At 40.3% G+C, this 15,740-nt stretch overlaps 1 protein-coding gene across 2 annotated transcripts in view; it reads left to right on the top strand.

Moving 5' to 3' along the window:
• DPYD (dihydropyrimidine dehydrogenase) overlaps nt 1-15,740 on the top strand; it is a 343,524-nt gene that overhangs the window by 290,802 nt on the left and 36,982 nt on the right. For both annotated transcript variants that reach the window (XM_066192389.1, XM_066192390.1), the window contains one exon: nt 6,977-7,156. In XM_066192389.1, the coding sequence (XP_066048486.1) occupies nt 6,977-7,156 (180 nt within the window). The remainder of the gene's footprint in view (nt 1-6,976; nt 7,157-15,740) is intronic.

Here is a 15,740-nt window from a genome sequence, read left to right on the forward strand (position 1 = left end):
CAGCTAATGTGAGTGAAGCAAATAATTCCATCTGTACTATATCAATATTTTGGAAGCTTTTTCTTTTCACAAATTTGTTCTTTAAAACAAAGAGTCTTGAGGTTTTTTTTCCCAAGATTGTTCCATGCTGTACCACATAAACCACTTTGTACCACATAAACCACTTCCCTTAATGTTCTTCATCCCACAAACCACCAGCAGAAGTAATAATTAGATAGAAAGGATAATTTACGCATTTAACGTTCTGGTAAGTCGGTGTTCAATGAGACATGAGGAGGAGGAACCATCATTATGGAGGCAGCCTTTCCATAGACATTGGTGTCCTGAAGGTTGTACATACAGAAACACCTCTCAGAGGAGATTTTATTTGTCTGCATGCTCTCACATTGCAGCTCTTGCCATGTTATTATGAGTACTGTGTCAGACAACCTGTGCAGTGTCTGCTGCTTTTTGCTTCAGAGATCTGGGCACATCTAAATTATTGTACAGAAGCTAGAAAGCATACATTTTCATTTCCATAGGCAAGAGCTATGCAGCATATAGAGTGCATGGACCAAAAAATCTCCCTTTAGTCAAGTCAATTTTTGCTCGTTGCCTTTGAGAATAAATCCTAAATTGTGTGTATGCCTCACCCAGATTATCATAATGCTCTTGCCCTCTAAAATAAAATTAGCCTACTTAATGTTGGCAATTCATATAGAGACACAGGTGGGCACAGACCGAATCCTTTCTGAACCATCTTGCATTCATTCACAGCTTCAGGTTTTTTTCATAAGAATCCCAATCAATAGAACCTAATCAAGAAAGCAGTATCTTCAACTATACATTAAATAATAGCTCAGGCATTCATAAATGTTTCTCCAACAAGAAGATGAATTTATGTCTTCAATACTTACCAGGAATAATTTTTTAATAGGAAAAGAAAGCTTCTACAGAAAGACGATTTATGCTAAAATTGAAAATATCTTACCATATAAAATAGTAAACCTTTTGTTTACCATTTGAGCCTACCAGTAAAAATATTTCAAAGAGAGTCAACAAAATTAATGGCAAAGCACAATTTTTAATGCATTGCAAGCCCTCTCACAGGTATCTCGGAGGAATAATAGTTGTTTATCCCTTTGCTGTGGTCAGAATATTAGAAATTGTGAAGTCAAAGGCCAGTTTGTTAATCAAATGGCATTTTGAGAGCTATTTTATTTAAAAATCCTGTGCAGTTTAGAACCAAAGCTGAAATAAGTCTTCAGCTTCTGGGGAAGCAAGATGGCATTCAGCTAAATGCTAGAATTTTATCATTTGAAGGGGAAAAATGGCAAAAAGAAAGCAGCCAGTGAGACCTACGAATAGAAAAGCATTTGAGATCTCAGAAGGAGTTTAAATCAATGCACTGCCACAGTTACAGCACAGATGAAAGAGCCTGCTGTCTCAATTGCCAGGAAACTACTTAGAAACTCTCACTTTGATTTTTTTTTTTTGGTAGTCCGTTACATTACCACTAAATGCAGTATATGGAGACATCACTGCTTTGATGTTGTACAGCTACAACAAATGGAAACTAATATGGTAGAACAGTCAAGCTATGTGATTTGCATTTGTATATACAAATATATACCCATCAATCTTCTTACTTCTAGACCATGTATCACTGCCGCCCATCTGCCTCCTTACTGATACTTCTGTTTTCATAAAAGTGATAATTATTTTACACTCATATCCTGAAGAGAGATACATATATTTCAGAGGGGTGTAAAAATTAAAATTTTCTCCAATCTATTGTCTCCAAGAACAAATTCCTCACTTGCAAAGCCTTCTAAGGGTGCTTTGAAACTATTTCAAATTGGAGCACAACAGCTGCCAGACATTACAGGATTTTTGTTCACATAGATCTTGTCACACCAACAGTGCTTACTCTCTCCTTGCAAAGCAACACGTTAATTGAACAAGCTAGATTCTCTGACCTGCTCCAGTCTTTTGAGGTGATCCAGCAGTATATGAGATTATACACAATGCCTCTTACTAGGTGAAAGTAGTGTAGGGAAAAACTGACACAAGCATGTTTAGATCTGCATCTCCTCTGTGGCCTCTGCTGAAATCCCAGCTATTGATGTAAGAGAAATAAGGCTGATAGGGACTAGGGTTCAATTCTGGCACCATTTTCCCCATCATCACCTGTCCGGCTGGAATTTTGCCATATAATAATGAGTTTATGTACAAACTGAAGGTTGCAGGGTAGCACAGCCTGAAGAGGACTTCACTGTTTCCTCTTCTAGTGTTACAGAAAAAGATTCCTCCTCTACAAGATCTCCCAAAGGGAAAATGCACTGAACAGGAATTGCTTTACTGGGTGATCTGGCTGGAAATGCCTCAGGCACTCTGTCCAAATTCTGCATGGATTGCACGTGTCTTCCCCACAGTCCGTCAGGATATGCCAAATTTTGGACAGGAACTACTTCCATTTTTGTAGAGAGTGAAACAGAAATAAAATTTAATGTCTGGGTATTTTTCCCATTGTTTCTAGAAACACAGGCTGTGGACAAAACTGAAAGGTCTTACACACAGAGCTCTCAAAAAACAGTGCAGGGGATTTGCCTCAGTAAACAGTTCAGAAATTGGCATCTCTCTATTGTGTAATGATTCTAACAGCAAAGGCATTTACAATGCTTTGTGACTAGTGTGGAAGTACTTCTCACCAGTAGTGAACTTTTCGTCAAAATATATGAACTAAAAGTTTCAGACTCATGTGAATGTTTAATAAAAATCTTGTAATCTTTAAAAATTATTTTACACAATAATAGTCTCCTTACAATTTACTCCAGTTCCTCAAGGAAGACTTGTAATGTCTCTAGATCCTATGACAAAGTTAAACTCAGCTTTTATGTTTATTTAGCAATAGAGCAGACTGGTCATTTCTTGTGAAAGACATCAGCAGGGACTTTTGCAGGCCTCTTCCATCGTTGCGTTTTGCAGAACAGTTTTACTTAGAGCATTAATCTGTGATTCATTTCAAATCCCCATTCCCCAATGAAATAATTTGGCGTATGTTTGCCAGTAGCAAAGCAGGTATTGGGTCTTCTATCGTCTCAGTCTGCATAGGTTAGAATTGTAACTTACAGTTGCAACTTACGCAGTTTTAGATTTCAGAATACTGAGAGCACAATATCATTGATCATACATTGCATGTTGGCCTAGGTGTCTCTTTTGGGATATAAGGGGCAATCATTGGAGTCTGGATCTGGGAGAAAAGGAAGGAGATCCAATGTTAAAAATTAAATTGTAGCAGTTCTACTACTGGGACAGATCCAGGCAATGCAGTGAAAACAAGCTTATGCAAATTCATCTCCCTGCATACTTGCGCAATACAAATAATACACATTACCTGCCTAAACAGGAAAAATGCAGCCCCTTTCTCTTCTACTCCAAGTTCTAGTCCACAGCTAGAGACCAACACAAGCAAGACAGCAGGATAGCACTTGTCAGCAATACAGCTGACAGCTTTGTTGTGACCTGGACTCTACTCTGTCCCATAGGATGCTCTACAGTGCCAGTCTCTCATCTTCCACAGAAGATACTTTCTACCTAAATGTTTCAGGTGGAAGGCTGGGTCAATGAACAGCTGAATGTGAATTTACTCGTTGAACAGATCCAGTTGGATTATTCAGGATTAAGGGATGTTAAACAAGTGCCATCCCCGCTGTGCAAAGTCCCAGTGGTGCTGCTTGCCAGAACCTGGGCTGACAAACCCCACAAGCAGTGGATCCAGGCGCGCTCCGTTCTGTGCGCTCATCCGTAAGTGGCTTCAGCCGGCCATGGGACACAGACCACTGCTCTGGCACAACGCGTCTGGGGTGTTTTCACTGGTGAAGTTTCAGTGCTTTACAGCATTTTGCTTCAGGGTCTAAAGGGAAGCACATTCTGCTGTGCTCGGGGGGTACCAGCCTGATGCTGAGGAGGGGGGCTGGGCGGGCAGGGCTGCAGTTCCTGCTGCTGCTCCATCGGTGTGCGAGGCATGGATAGCAGCCCTTATACAGCACTTCTCGCCTTCACCTCCTCCTGAGGTGGTTTAATAAGACAGAAAATGAGAGGTGGTAGCAACCATTTTGGATACAGCAATATCTGGGCTGCAGCAGAGGGGGCTCGGGCTCAGCACTGAGCTTTGCAAGGGAGGCAAGTGCCTGTTCCCAGTGCAGGCAGCTGGACCAAAGCAGGGGCATTAATGAGGCGTGGAGATGGGCTGGTTCAGTTCTTCTGGGATTTTTCCAGATGCCTGAGTTTGAGTCTCACCTGGTCTATTGCCCTGCCACTTCTCTTGTGCTGAAAAGAGGACACAGTGTCATTTAAACTGGTGATTCAGAGGCAGCCAGGTATGATGCTGAAAACCTCTCTCTGGTGTAGAAATTGTCATGGCTGATGGGTCGTGGCGACCTTTTATCCTGACTTTGTTCACCACCTTTTAAAATGCAGCAAAGGCTTCTATACTGATTGATGGAAGATACTGTAAGCCTAAAATACAGATCTCACCATCTGATTTCTGCAACATAAGCTCAGAATTTTGGAATTTGCCAAAAACATGGCAAAACTATTTCACTTGGGTTTGTATGTATTAATGTTTGAAGTTCTCTTGTTCTAAGAAAGGCCCATAAACATAAGCACTTGCTTTTATCCCAGTGAAATCAGTGAAAGGCATGTCTTTGGCTAATTATTCACACCATTGGGCACAATGGTCATAAGGTTTCTACAGAAGAGGAGGATTGTTTGAGACCTCTTGTTTGTTCTAAGCCTTTCCATGTCATGTAACATCTTTCTTTAGTGCAGAGATTTACATTTTTCTTAACAATTGCATTTTGCCTTCAGTTCTGGAACTTTCCTGGCTTTCCAGGGAAGATAAATAGTGCACTGCATATAGAATCACAGGGATCAAATAGTTAGCTCTTAGTGTGTTATTATCCTCCACACATTTTTATGTTATTGCAGTTCATAACACTGCACCACAAGCTGGAAAACAGTAAAAGCCTCTTTATTTATAAGGTTATTACCGGTATCCTCGGGTGTATCTCATGTGTATACATCCTGTCAAAATATTTCAGGATTTTGACAAAAGTCTCTGAACTTGTTTCAAGTGACATGACATGGCTTTTAACTGCATTTTTTTTACAGTTTTAGTATTTTTAAGAGTAGATAATAAAAGTGTTACCTGTGCACTAAAAAAACCCAGAGAATTCCTTGCTGTACAAAAAGGTTTCAATAAGCATCAGTGGAGTTTTGCAGTTAAATAACCTGTATGGGAAGTAATTATGATGCTCTCTATAATTGCCATAAAAAAATAGTCTTGAAGCCTGTGGAAGGTATAACAGACCTAATTAATGCCCACACTATTTCTCCATAGAAACAGATTTTTTTTTGTAATGTAAATGCACTGCATAGAAAATGTTATTGTGCTTATTTTATGGGGGGGGGGGGGGGGGTGGTTAAATGTTTTTTCCTTTTCAGCCGTAGTATATGGTATTTCCCAATGTGATGTGTATATGTCTTCAGGACTGCAAGTTGTATTGTCATTTCTGAAATGGGGAAAACAATAGTATATTTCCTGTGTTTTTTAAGTGTTGATGTCAATTATGATCTAAAGTGTGTTTCCACATCCAAGAGGTGTGTATGTGTTTGTGCATGTTTGTGTGCACCAATTCGTGTTCTAAAGTAAGTGGCTATTTCATTGTGTTCACTATGTGTGCATGGAGTCAAGGTATTATCAGGAGCATTCCTTTCAGCTTTTACAATAAAAGCTGAATCAGAGGCTGAAAACACTGACACATCTGGAATTTCGGAGCATTTCCAGGGACTGATAATTAATGGCACTCAATCAACCCTGATTGCTGATTAGACTTTATCTAATGAGAAGGCATTCAGACAACAGTCAGGGGTTTTTTTATTCAGTTGTCAGTTTGGTTGGGGATCTCTGTGGGTTTAAGTCTGAGCTGATATCCCCAACATGCTCTAGAAGAACCCATGTAAATGGTCAGACAATTTTCTGCTGTCAGTAGTTTTATGTTTACATATTAAGCTCTGCAGGTCAGGGATCACTACTTTATATGTTTATAAAGCTATATTGCTATCTTTGTTTCTAAAGTATCTAAAATAAAGTGCCCTGGCCTCCCAGTTGCACTGAGTGGCAGAAGGGGATTGTTCTGTTCTGTGCCTGGCAATGCTCACCCCATACTAACAGGTCAATTTAATGAGTGCTGTTTGCTGAGACACTTCCGTTGGATCCAGATTCATCTCAGGGCTATCCAGTGGAATGGCAAGAAACAATGAGCACAAACTGAAACACAGAAAATTCCATTTAAATATAAGAAAAAAGCTGCAAAGGAGATTGAACACCGAACCAGGTTCCCCAGAGAGGTGTAGTCTCTGTATTTGGAATATTCAAATCCTGACTGGATACAGTGTTGGGTAGCCTCCTGTAGCCGACCCTTCTCTGAGCTGGAGGTTCAACAACAAGATCTCAAGAGATGCTCTCTGGTCTCAGCAAGTCTGTGCTTCTGTGATTTGCTAGGTTGGGACCTAGCTGGTTATGCCTGTGCTTCCTGAACAGAGCAGGCTGGCAGATACTGCTGAGTGTCTGCAGCAGAGCTCTGAGCACAGGTGGTGGTTTGGCAGTGTGCTGGCGTGCTCAGCAGCAGCTCTCCAGCAGACACATCTGGGGCTGGGTTTGCAGATTTATCTCTGAAAAGCCCTCACGTCTTGTTCAAGGGCTGCTACTGGGAAATCTGGGTATAGCTGGTGTTATAGAGCCCTTTCTTTTCTGAACTGCAGTGGTGGTATCATGACATAGGATTAAGCAGACAATAATCTGGAATCTTTGTAGTTCAATCCCAGTGGGGTTGCAGGAAGGGTCACCTGATAACCAGTAAATCCAGAGAGTTTGTTAATTCCATATGCTTCTCTGCCAGGTTGGTGCTAATAACTGATTTGCATTTCATAGGTGTGCAGTGCGATCCAAAATCAAGATTTCACTGTTATTGATGACTACTGCAGTGGACTGCGAGCTCTTCTTTACCTGAAAAGCATTGAGGAACTTGAAGACTGGAATGGACAGAGTCCTGCAACCATCTGCCATCAGAAAGGAAAACCCGTACCTAGAATTGCAGATCTGATGGGAAAGGTACGTTGTTTTATTGCCATTCCTGTATAATAACACTATGTCTTGGTTTTGAATGTAATTCCATAATCATTGTATGTAGTTTCTGCTACTTACCTTGATTAATCGCTGCTGCTGTCACAATTAGTCACCAAGTCATTTTCCTTCTGAATATTAACAAATATGTAGGCAGCTTAAGAAGACAAACTTGAAATTACTTGATATGGGCTAACATTTTTACTATAAATATGATCTCTTCATGTGATTCATAACATCATGTCTTTAAAAAAAATATAGGATGTAAAATTACAAATGCATTAGAACAAGTTCTGGAACTACTTGTTTTAATGAAACTCAACTCACTGCAGATTGATCCTAATATTGTGCCAGAAGTTCTTGGGTGTTTCAGCCAGGGTGCAACACTCAGGAGACATGCAAAAACCCTCTAGCACTGGCTCTGACCAGCTGAGACAGGTAGTCACAGACCAGCTGTTAGCTGGAACACAAAATCGGGTAGGAGTGGTCCTTCAGTCACCGTACCTGAGCATCTCGTGGTCTTTCATGTGTGCTGATGCCCAAACCCTCTCCAAGACAGGAAGGTTCTAGGTGAGGATCGGTGACACCAGACAATTTAATAAATTCTGCAGAATCATTTAAACCTAGAAAGTCTGTGATGAAATAGGAATGTAAATGATGGTCAGCATGAAATCCTTACCTCTGGACTGTCTTTCCTCTCTGCTCTAGTAGTTCTCTGCTACAAAAGCATTTTTGGAGATTTTTGACAGATGCAATGGGTTGCAGCTGCCCCAGCCCTGCTCACCCCTCCACCAGGGCACCTGCTGATCCATGCTGAGAAGCAGGGAGGTGTAACTGGCTTCCTGCTGATGCCCGGCTGCCTCCTGCTCTAAGCAAAATACCTGCACAGCAGGGAGGCCAAGCTTTTGTTTCTGGTTACTGGAGGGGATCACTTTGAAGACTGATTTCAGTTATACATCATGCCTATTGATTATCCTTCCAAAAATCTGATGTACGACTGTTGAAAATGTTGTAAAAAGTAAAGAATTACAAAAGAATAGGATTTGGAGTGTCAAACGCCTCCAAATCTCTGCTTATCATTGCTGATGACTGGAATTGGATTTAGCAGGAGATTAGAGACTCCTATATTGTTGTTGTTCTCTGTGGAGCTCTGAAAATTATAACATTACCTTCAAGGAGGAAAGACAATCCTATTCCTAAAGCTCTGGATAATACACTGCTTAAAAATAAACCAAGACATAAGCAGTTTCATTTTCATCTACTTATGTTAAGCAGTTAAACCAGGCTCAAAGGGTTATAGCTAAACTTCTTTCCTTTAACACCTGTGGAAACCTGAATAGCATTTCCAACTTATGTTACAGATTTGTTGTAATTCTTCTTTAAAGCTGCACTCAGTGTTCTGTCTTTGTATTACCTTTGTATTTTACTTAACAGACAGCCTTCGTCAAAGATGTTTCTCATGTCCTTTTGAATGAGGAAAAAAATTTGTAATTTTTAGCCTTTTTTGCTTGTCACTACATCAATAATTAACTTTAAAAAGGTTGCGTGAAAATATGCTTTAAGGAAGCATTTAATAATTCAAAGGAATCTTAACTTGAAACAGGTCACATGAAAAAGAATAAAAACAAAGCCCTATGTAATCTTGTGTGACTGGCTCTGTTAGACATTTAAAAGATATACAGAATATAATTGATTGTGTATTCGTATTAACACTGAATTATATCGTTGTAATATTGCTACTAAATAATAGCATTTTAAGTTACGCAGGCTGCATCGTTGATAAGCTATTGATACATTTTAGGCATAAGCTCAGGATGGCTGTTTGTCCAGGAATGAACATTCAAGGGAAAAGGAAGAAAAATCATGTAATTCTGGTAACTGGAAATACCGTGATAAATGATCCTACTAGGGGTAATCAAATACAAAGACTTGATATCATTAATATTTATAATATCCTAATTAGCAAGACTGTGCCTAAGCAGTGTTATTAGTGTAACTAATTATGTTATCATAAACTAAGTTTGCAGTATTGTAGGAATCAGTATTCTTACTTTCATAAATTATTATCAATATTGGATTTCATGTACTTGTGCCTAGTAAATTTAGTTAAGTACTGTACCTTCATCTCAATTCAAACACAAATATCTAACTTGCTTGGCAGCAAGTCAAAACACACGTTTGTGAGTTCCCCTCTAAAATTAATTCACTAAAAAGCATGTCCTTACTCTCTGTTTGGAACAGAGAAAATATCCTATTGATACATTCTCATCGATAAAATAATGTGTGGGAATGTATATGTTATATATGAAGTAAATTGTGACAGTCAAAGTCCTGCCTTATAAAAACATAAGGAGCTGTCCCAGTTTGTGTTGGTATAGACCACAAGATGAAATATAGTTTCTTCAGTAAGACCTTGTGAGAAGCTAAACAGCAAGTATGGATGAACATTTGCATTAAGGGGGGAAGAAAAAAAAAAAGGTGAATTTGCTGATTTTGATGTGTTGTAGGTTTGGTGCAGTAGATTTAAAAATATACAGGAATCATGCTCCTTTTCATTACAAGATTACTATTATTTTCAAATACAATCAGAGGGATAGGAAGTTCAGATATTTGACATTTTAATAATGAGGAACTGAGTGAGAATTATTTTCACCAGCATCAAGAACCATTTGCTTTCTGATTGTATACAAATTCATTGAGCCTCTACCAGTTCTAAATATATTACAGATTTAGGAGCCATTCTGTTCCCAGATAAGTATGTTCATAATGGTATCTGTTCTGATTCACAGTGCAATATTGAATGCTAATGTCTGTATTTTTGTGTAATGGTGGACTATTCTTTTTTTAATTCCTTTTCTATCCTGGTTTCAGCATCAAACAGATGCTGACTGCAGGGTGTTGCCACAGGAGAGTGATACAGTGGAGTCTTGTCATGAAATATTGTAGTATTTGATGACCAGAGTAAGCTAAAAGATAAATACCTTCTTCTAAATGGTACACCTAACCTCAAACTGAAGCTGTCTTGCCATGCAGTCACCAGATAAATGACAAACTGAACAGTTATCACTGTCAGGTGTTACATTTATCCCAATAATTTCCTTCCTAAACAGAGAAAACTGAAACTACTGTGCTAAATACTGTAATATAACAAGCAATTAAATAGGAAACATAAAATGCTTTGGCTGAAAAAGAGATTCATGTTGATGAGTATCTGTTCATCCTCCTGCATTAATGAAACTAATACTTCTGATAATTTATAGCCCTTGAAATATCAGAAGCATCACAGCACTGGAAAATATTTTGAAAACTTGAGTGCTCTTTTTCTGTTTTCCACTGTTGCAGAATATTTATTTTTGTACGTAGACCCTAAATTTATCATCTTTGAGCCAGCAATATTTATTTTCTGATAGTCTTTTCACTAGTTTTCTCCCTTTTGCTAACACAGCAGTTGCTGCTGGAGCCACTGTTCAGCATATGACCTGTGGTACTACACTGCCTATAACAGGAGTGAGATTCCTGGCACTTAGAAATGCCAGCCTCGTTGGTTTCCAATGAGGATGATACTGTTTTCCATAGTTCCACCAATTTTACTCATTCTTTCCTGTGGTTGTAACCATATCCATAACAGCTCCGAAGAGAGTCCTAGCACAGATGCTGTGTCAGGCTACAAAGGTGGCCAAAGCCAGAGCTCTGGGCTTCCTTCCTCATTGCTTTTCAGGTGGTTTATTGAGTTGGGGTTTGGGTTTGTTTTTTTCTGTGGGAGGACCTGACACTTGAAACCTTGGCACAGATGTCTGTCATTAATATCAACTCTGAGTCACCTTTGCATGGAATAAAAGTCGTCAGCCTGTCTCAGGTCTAATCTCGGTGTGCAGATCTTGATGCTGAGATGAGAGAATGGCAAAGTAAAGATGACACCACCGTGCTTCTCACTGACTCCTTCAAGGAAGAACTCGTGTAAAAGCACACTTACCTCAGAATGAATTTAGAACTGAGATCAAGTGCATGATGCAGTCAGGAAGACAGTTAAGATGCAGTGCACATTCTTACAACCCGAAGTTATTAGGGTGACTGCATAAACCAGAGGAAGGGCACAGTTGGTCTCCTTACAATACAAAATTAATAGAATTATGTTTTAAAATAATGTTCACGAGTTTCTCAGGAACATATATGACCAGGAGCAATAAAGATAACTCTGTTCTCATTAGGTATCTGAATAAGGTCTGTTATTCCCCAGAGGTGCAGTTTGATCCCCTGTGTGTCTTACTGTCTCACCTTGTCTGTTTGTTACAGGACTCTTTTATTAGTTGCTCACTGATCTTAATCCAGGGAGCTGAAGTGATTATGTCCCAGAAATGCACTGGTGTCAGCTGGTGATCACAGAAGTGGTACAGTGTGTCTCTGTAAAAACTTCCATTAATGTCAGCTATAAACATCATGCTTAATGCAGTGGCTGCTATACATGCCAGGTAGCTAAACAAAAATCTGACCATGTATTCAGTTGGTAGGTTTGGGTTTCTAGGAAGAGAGGAATATATATGGATGTTTCATACTTTGCTTTCAGCACCAGGAGTTATGAGCAAGTGGATTGACCTTGGATGGGTGCCAGGTACCCACCAAAGTAAGGCTCAGGGGCTGAGATAAGGACCCAGAGAGATCACTCACCAATTATCATCGTGGGCAAAACAGACTCAGTTTGGGGGTATTAATTGAATTTATTACCAATTAAAATCAAAACAGGATAATGAGAAGTTAAAACAAATCTTAAAACCACCTTTTTCCCCACTCCCGGGCTCCTTTCTGGGCTCTCCTTCCTCCGCTAGTGGCACAGGGAGACAGGGAATGGGGCTGTGATCAGTTCTTCATACGCTCCTTTGCACAGGAGACTTTCCACTGATTACTGGATCAGTGCAGGGTCCCTCCTATGGAAGACCAATTCTCCCCAGATTTCTCCAACATGAGTCATCCCCAGAAGGTTCAGTTCCTCATGAACAGCAGTTCCATGGGGTGCAGTCCTTCAAGAATAGGCTGCTCCAGTGTGGGTCTCCCACGGGTTCACAGATCCTATCAGGAAACCTGCTCCAGCATGGGCCCCTCTCTCCACAGGTCTGCAGGCCTGTTCCAGCATGGGCTTCCTACAGGTTCACAGGTGCCCTCTCTCAGGCACCCTCCTGCTCCAGTGTGAGTCTCCTCCATGGGCTGCAGGTGGATCCCTGCATCCCCATGGACCTTCAAGGGCTGCAGGGGCACAGCTGCTTCACCATGGTCTGTACCACGGGCTCCAGGGGAATCCCAGCTCCAGCACCTGCAGCACCTCCTCCCCCTCGTTCTTCACTGACCTTGGGGTCTGTAGTTGTTCCTCTCACATGTTCTCCCTCTTCTCCAAGTGCAATTACCTCTGTGCAATAATTTTTCATTCCTTCTCAAATATGTTATCACAGAGGTATTACTGTAATTCCTGACTGGCTGACTCACGGCCAGCCACGGGTCCATCTCTGGCTGGTGTTGGCTCTGTCAGACATGGGGAACTTTCTCACAGCTTCTCACAGAGGCCTCTCCTACAGCTCCCCCTGCTACTAAAACCTGGCCTCACAAACCCAGTAGAGCTGTTTGATCCTCTTTCCCATTAGCTAAAACTTGGACCTGAAATACGGCTTTCAGCCAGATAAAGCCTTTTAAGTATAAGGCAGTATTGATCAAGAAACCTCTTAGTTTTAGGATATTATGGGAACTTGCATCAGCACACTCTGCAAATGCTTGTGGGGTTGCCCAAAAATAAGGCTCTGCCAAAATATGTCTGCATCATTATCTGCAGGCAGATGAGGAAATAAGTCCTTTCTTTCTGCTCCCTGCTTAATCTTTCAGCTCCTCACCTGGTGATGAAAGGCTTCCCCAGGCATTGCTTCACGTGAGAGTCTGGTGGTTCTCTGTGGGGTATCAACAGCAGAGTTTTGGGGAGCGCCAGCAGAGCAGACTCTGCACCCCACTGCACAAGTCGTATTTACCAGGTTTGCTGCCATTGTTGAACCTCCCAGCCTTTCAAGCTGAGTTCAATTATGAGCCTGATGAATTTGTAGAAAAAAAAAAGGACCACTTTAAAATCTTTTTTTTTTCTAATTGTTCTGTTATGGAAGTTTATGTTGTGATTACCTACAGCGCTGTTTCTCACAGAGAGAGGAGGTTATGTAAAATGTATCTTCCCTAATGGCGAAGCCATTTGCAGTAGAAATGTATAAAACAAAAGGAGCTAGGATTATTAAAGTGTATTTAAAGTAGTTTAATCTTTGTGGGGTTTATATGTACTCTATGCTAAATTTGCTTCGAGCATGGAGTTTAAAGTTTCAGATGCACAGGCAGTAAATGTGGCTATTAAGAAACCATGTATTCACGTTAACTCCTTGGCTGTGGCAGTTTTAGTGCATTCACTGCTGGCAGTGGACATCAAGCCAGGAAAATCCAACTCCTGATGCAAAAGGATTAAAAAAAAAAATTCAGGCACTGCCAAAAATACATAATTCTTTTTTTGTACTCTGCAGTTTGTTTTACTTAGGGAAACGGCCTGGTCATACCCTGCAGCATGCATTCATTACAGTGATCTTTGACTGGCAGATGCAGAGTAATAAGATGCATATTTTAGTGCTTATTATAATACCCTGTCCAAAAACAACTTGACAAATTTGTGATTTCGACAGTATCTCATTTTGCTGGCTGCAGTGCTCTGTGATTGCCTGGTCCACGTGGCTTCCAGATTATGCATACCACCAATACTGCTCATTAAAATGGCCACAGTTCACCAGTTTCGGTAGCTTGGAACGAACTTGGAATGAATTATTATACAACAAAGAGGCTGCTGTCATGCAGAACAAAAGACAAGCAAAAGAGAGCTTCGGCTTAATGAGGCTAAGTGAGTGTCTCCCCTGCATCACCAGCTACTTGACGGCCTTTGAGCATGGATTTTTTTCTCCACAGGCCAAAACCTTTGGTCTATTATTTTGTGTTTATGCACCTTGAGGCTAATATACATTTTAATATGCTGCACATGGAGAAAAAAATCAGCCATTAGATTAGAACATGTGCACTCCCTGTTAAGTTAATGACAGCCGAACATAGAGATAAATTTAGGTTTTCATATTTAATTATAGCACAGTGCAGTACGTTTAGCAAGGATAAATTGCACTATTATTATGCTTCATTTTTTTTGACATCTTTTCATATTAACCATGCACACTTACCCCCACTTCCTCCCCAGTGTCACACATAATGTCTCTGTGCATCATCCTTTTCTAACACCATTAATTTTTTATTCTGTACAGTTGTATATGTATTGTTGTATTTGTTACCTAGGATTAGCTTGCTAGCTGGATAAAACCATTCAAAACAGCCCTTGTGTTAGGTGATCTACATAGGCAGTAGAGACAGAAAGGATATAAAAACTGGCTTGTGTGGCCAGAAATGGCTTCTCATTCTGCTCCCAGATTAGGGTTCCCAGCCCTTCTTCCCTGGATGCTTTCAATGTGGTGTACACTGTGGCTGCAGAGGAGTAGCCCCTTTCTCAAGGAACTGAATTGGAAAAACCAGAGAAATAGTGTGTGGAAGGTTAAATTAGTTCTAAAGCGGATTGTAGTTGGATAATATGAATGTGGATGATGGCAATGTTAATATAAAATGTCTCTGTAACTGTATAAGAACTAAACCAGACCAAACGTTTTAGGTAGTATGTGGCATTTGTTGGGGTTTGGTACATGTGTTACCTCTGTTTGTCAAAGCTGTTGCTCCAAGAATGGCATCAGGAACTAGGCCAGACATCAGCCTTTTAGAAGACAATACGATATTAACATAGAGGCAAGCTGGCATGCAGTTCAGTCTTTGAATGTTCTTATCAAGTGTAATGTGAATATTTGATAATTTCTGTGCTGCCATGGATTTGATGATGATGCTGGACTATTTTTTATTACCTGAGAGAGCTTTAAGATTTGCTTTCAGCTCTGGGCTGAACTATTCATGTAGCTGTAGTTTGTGAAATACATGTTTGCATGCTTCACAAAATTAAGGAAATACTGCTATTTTCCAAAGTGGATTAGAGCAGGTAATAACTCACAGGAAGAAGATTTTCCTCCTCCTGCTGTGTGTATAAGCAAGCAGAAGATATTATGCTACAGGCTTATTCCTAGATTATTCCTTATTGGATAGTTGTTTCGTGACAAAAGACACTGTGGCTTGATGACCAGAGGGTCATGACAGGAATAATAATCACCATATGAAAGGGTGTCTGGATCTGGGTGATAAAGCATTCCTCATCACAATCAGTCAGCACTTGCTGGTGCAAGAATTTTCCTCAATGGCAGAGATCAGCTTTTTCATATTCATTGAGAGCAAATTGGTATCTCTCTCTTTTCCTCTCCCTCTCCTCCCTCTTTCTCCAACCTTCAGTTCTGTACCAACATTTACTACCAAAGAGTATTTTCTTTGTCAGGTGAAGACAGATTTTGGGGATGTTTAGGATGCTGCAGTATTTGTGGGCTTGGTATTAGTTGCAGAGCCTTACTCTTTGTGTCCTTACAGAGTAAAGCTC

Source organism: Chamaea fasciata, unplaced genomic scaffold (genome assembly GCF_029207755.1).
Source record: "Chamaea fasciata isolate MVZ Bird 193981 ecotype frontalis unplaced genomic scaffold, bChaFas1.0.hap1 SCAF_10, whole genome shotgun sequence".
Taxonomy (NCBI): Eukaryota; Metazoa; Chordata; class Aves; order Passeriformes; family Sylviidae; genus Chamaea; species Chamaea fasciata.